We start from the raw sequence: 3,777 nt of genomic DNA on the forward strand, positions 1-3,777 counted from the left end.
GTCAGCTCAGTGTGCCATATCTGCTGGTATAATCTCAAAATATATTAGGTATTAACTAAGACAATAAGTGTGTTTACAATATTAGAACAGTGCCTGATATACACACTGTTAAGTAAATGATAGTTACTGAATAATAGCAACTTTCATTAAACATTACTATTTGCTAAGAATTGTTCTACCTCCTTCATTTGTCTTTTCTCATTTACTCCTCATAACAATTTTATAAGGTTGGTACTATATCATTCGATATAATTATTTTTGTAGATGAGAAAACCTAGGCACAGGGATATTAAATAATAGAGCTTTAAATCTAGGCAGTCTGGCTCCAAATCTTTTCGGCTTTATTGAGATATAATTTAAATACAATAAAATTAATGAATTTTTTTTTTTTTTCCTTTTTTTGTCTTTTTTCGTGACCGGCAACAGATCGCAACCCTCAGTGTCGCGCCCGCACCGGACCGGGACCGGCAACGGGATCGCAACCCCCGGCGCCGCGCCCGCCCCTCGCTCAGCCAGTGAGCGGCCGGCCTGCATGTGGGATCCGAACCCTCGGTGGGAGCACCGCCGCGCTTCCCAAGCGGCGCACTGTAGCAGTGCGCCACCGGGCTGGCCCCTAAAATTAATGAATTTTAACTGTAGATTTTGATTTGTTTTGACAAATGTATGCAGTCTAGTAACCACCACTATAATTATGATCTATTAGAAATTTTCCATCATCCCAAAAAGTTTCCTTTTGTCCCTTTGTAGTTAATCTCTTCCCCTTACCCCTCACCTCTAGCAAACACTGATCTGTTTTCTACTACTGTAATTTTGCCTGTTCTAAAACTTCACATAAATGGAACCATATACTAGGTAGTATCTGGATCCTTTCACTTAGCATAATGCTTTTGAGAGTCACTCATGGTGTTGCAAATACTAGCTGTCTATTACTTTTAATTGTTGAGTAGTATTCTGCTCAATAGATATACCAAATAGATTTTACTTATCCATTCACCAGCTGATGAACATTTTAATTGTTTCCAGTTTGAGGCTCTCACAAATAAAACTGCTATGACCATAAATATACAAATCCTTAAGAAGACATATGTTTTTGTACTCTTAGTTAAATATCTAGGGGTAGAATTAGAAGACTGTATAATAAGTGTGTGGTTAAATTTTAAGAAACTGCTGAACTGTTTTCCAAAGTGGCTGTACACTTTTCCTTCCCATTAGCAATGTATGAGAGTTCCAGTTGTTTCGCATCCTCCCCAACAACTGGTGTCATTAGTCTTTTTAATTTTATCCATTCTAGTGGGTATGTTAAGATAACTCATGATGGTTTCAATTTTACTTCCATAATGACTAATGATATTGAACATCTTTTCATGTGTTTGTTTGCCATCTGTAAACCTTCTTTGGTAAAGTGTATATTCAAATCTTTTGCCTGTATTTTAATTTAGTTGTTTGTTTTTTACCCTTTGAGTTGTAATAGTTCTTTATATATTCTGAAAATAAGCCCTTTACTGATTTTATACTTTGCAGATATTTTCTCCTTTCTGTACAAAATCTGTACTATTAACCACTTCCTATGTTGCCTCTCTATATTTATTGAAGTGATTGAAAAACTTCTGCAGGGCAATGGCTGCTTCCTACTAGCAGTTGTGGATTTTGTACTTAATAAGGGGTAAGAAAACCCTGCTGAATTTTTTTCTTTGAAGACCCAAAGTTCACATTTTCATTACTAGTTAAGTCTCTTCCATTTTGGTACAGAACTGAACATCCTTTATTGGATTTGAAGTATTGGTGAGATCAGGGCTGTGGTTTACCTCTGAACCCTCTGTCTCTACCATCCATTGAAAATAACTAGACACCTCTGAGCTATATAAACACTGCCCTGGGCAACTTGCCCTAAGGCATCCTGTTTTTAATTTACTAGTTGTTTTGTTTCCTTATGAAGAAAGACAGTTTCCAGCAGTTAGAACTAGAGAGGAGAGGACCTTCCAAAAAGACTACTCCCAAAAGGATTATCTGTTTTGCTGATGGAGACATCATGGAAGAATGTAGCATGGAGGACAAAGAGGAGGAGGAGGAAAAAGAGGAACAGAGAAAGAATTCAACACTTGACCCTGTGAGCTTATAATGTCAGTATTAGTGAATGTGGGACCAAAGGAATGAGAAATTGAGCCTGACAATGTCTGTAGAAAGTACATACAGTTTTGAAGTTCTTTTGTTTTTTTCCCAATGGCTGGCCAGTATATATACAGTTTTAAACTAAGTCTTTGGTCTCCTTATTTGCTTTCTAGATTCATGTATAGACAATTTATAATTTTGATAATTTTAGTTTTCTCCTCTGTCAGAGAGAAAATGGAGCATATTACAAAGCATTTTGAAATCTCTACATAAAAGTCTCTGCAGTTGCCACTCTGTTGTTAATTACTCTAACTTGATTCCTCTTTTTTTCAGTCCAAACTTTCATGGGGGCCCTATCTACAGTTTGGGGCAGGAGACGAATAGCTAGTGCCCCATTTTCTAGTTCTCTCCTAAGGTTATTTTTTTTCTGTCCTAAATACACACTGATAGAACTCAGAGTTCCACGGGACTCCCAGTGTTGGCTCCGCTCCACAGCATTCAGAAGTGATGATCTGGGGACTTGTAAATCTATTTTAACATTCCCAAGCAGGTAGAACCTCACATCTTCCGAAGGACCCTTCTATCTCTTGCCAACTGTTGTTAGTAAATTCTTTCTTATCTTGGCCTAAATCTTGTCGTCTTTTAAAGTTCTTCCCATTGATTCTAGTTGTTTTTCTTAGAGCCATGCAACACCAGCCTATGTTCCTCTTTTATAGGACAGAGTTTCACATATTTGAAGACAATAGTCAGTTCTCCCTGAGTTGACTCTTCACCTTAATAAACTTTCAAGTTTAAAAAAAAATCATTGCTATATGATACAGCTCTAAGTTCCCTCGTCATAATCACTTAATTATAAACATGAACTTTATTGACCTTTCCCAGGGGCATAATGAATGACCGAGGTGGCTATTTATAACAGATGGAATACTAAATCTTATTTTGCTTGGCTTTTGCCAATTTTCTCTAAAACAATTGGCAATATCTGATTACTCTTTCCTTCTATTTTTCTTTTTTTTTAAATTTTATTTTATTTTATTTTTTTTTCGTTAAATTTTTATTTTGTCAATATACACTGTATATGATTATTATGGCCAATCACCGACACCTCCCTCCCTCCTCCCTCTCTCCCCTCCCCCCCAAGAATGTCCTTTCCGTTTGCTTGTTGTAACAACTTCATGAAAGTATAGTTGTTATGTCTTCTTCCCCACCCCCCCCGGTTTTTTGTGTGTGTGTATGTGGGTGAATTAATTTGTTTGTTTTTTTTTTAGCTCCCACCAAGTGAGAACATGTGGAATTTCTTTTTCTCTGCCTGACTCGTTTCACTCAATATTATTCTCTCAAGGTCCATCCATGTTGTTGCAAATGGCAGTATTTCATTCGTTTTTATAGCTGAGTAGTATTCCATTGTGTAGATATACCACATTTTCCATATCCACTCATCCGATGATGGACATTTGGGCTGATTCCAACTCTTGGCTATTGTAAAGAGTGCTGCAATGAACATTGGGGAACAGGTATACCTTCGACTTGATGATTTCCATTCCTTTGGATATATTCCCAGCAGTAGGATAGCTGGGTCATATGGCAGATCTCACTCATTGGTGGGAGCTAAAAAAAAAACAAACAAATTAATTCACCCACGTACACATACACAAAAAAACCGGGGGG

The 3,777-nt window shown here is 37.2% G+C and overlaps 1 protein-coding gene across 1 annotated transcript in view; it reads left to right on the forward strand.

Moving 5' to 3' along the window:
• Positions 1-1,930: 1,930 nt before the first annotated feature.
• FAM177B (family with sequence similarity 177, member B) overlaps positions 1,931-3,777 on the forward strand; it is a 7,204-nt gene continuing 5,357 nt past the window's right edge. Inside the window, 3 exon segments of the mRNA XM_008590282.1 lie at positions 1,931-2,107; positions 2,443-2,484; positions 2,487-2,511. Of these exon segments, the coding sequence (XP_008588504.1) occupies positions 1,931-2,107; positions 2,443-2,484; positions 2,487-2,511 (244 nt within the window).

The sequence above is a fragment of the Galeopterus variegatus genome, unplaced genomic scaffold, assembly GCF_000696425.1.
Source record: "Galeopterus variegatus unplaced genomic scaffold, G_variegatus-3.0.2 Scaffold5962, whole genome shotgun sequence".
NCBI classification, from domain to species: Eukaryota; Metazoa; Chordata; class Mammalia; order Dermoptera; family Cynocephalidae; genus Galeopterus; species Galeopterus variegatus.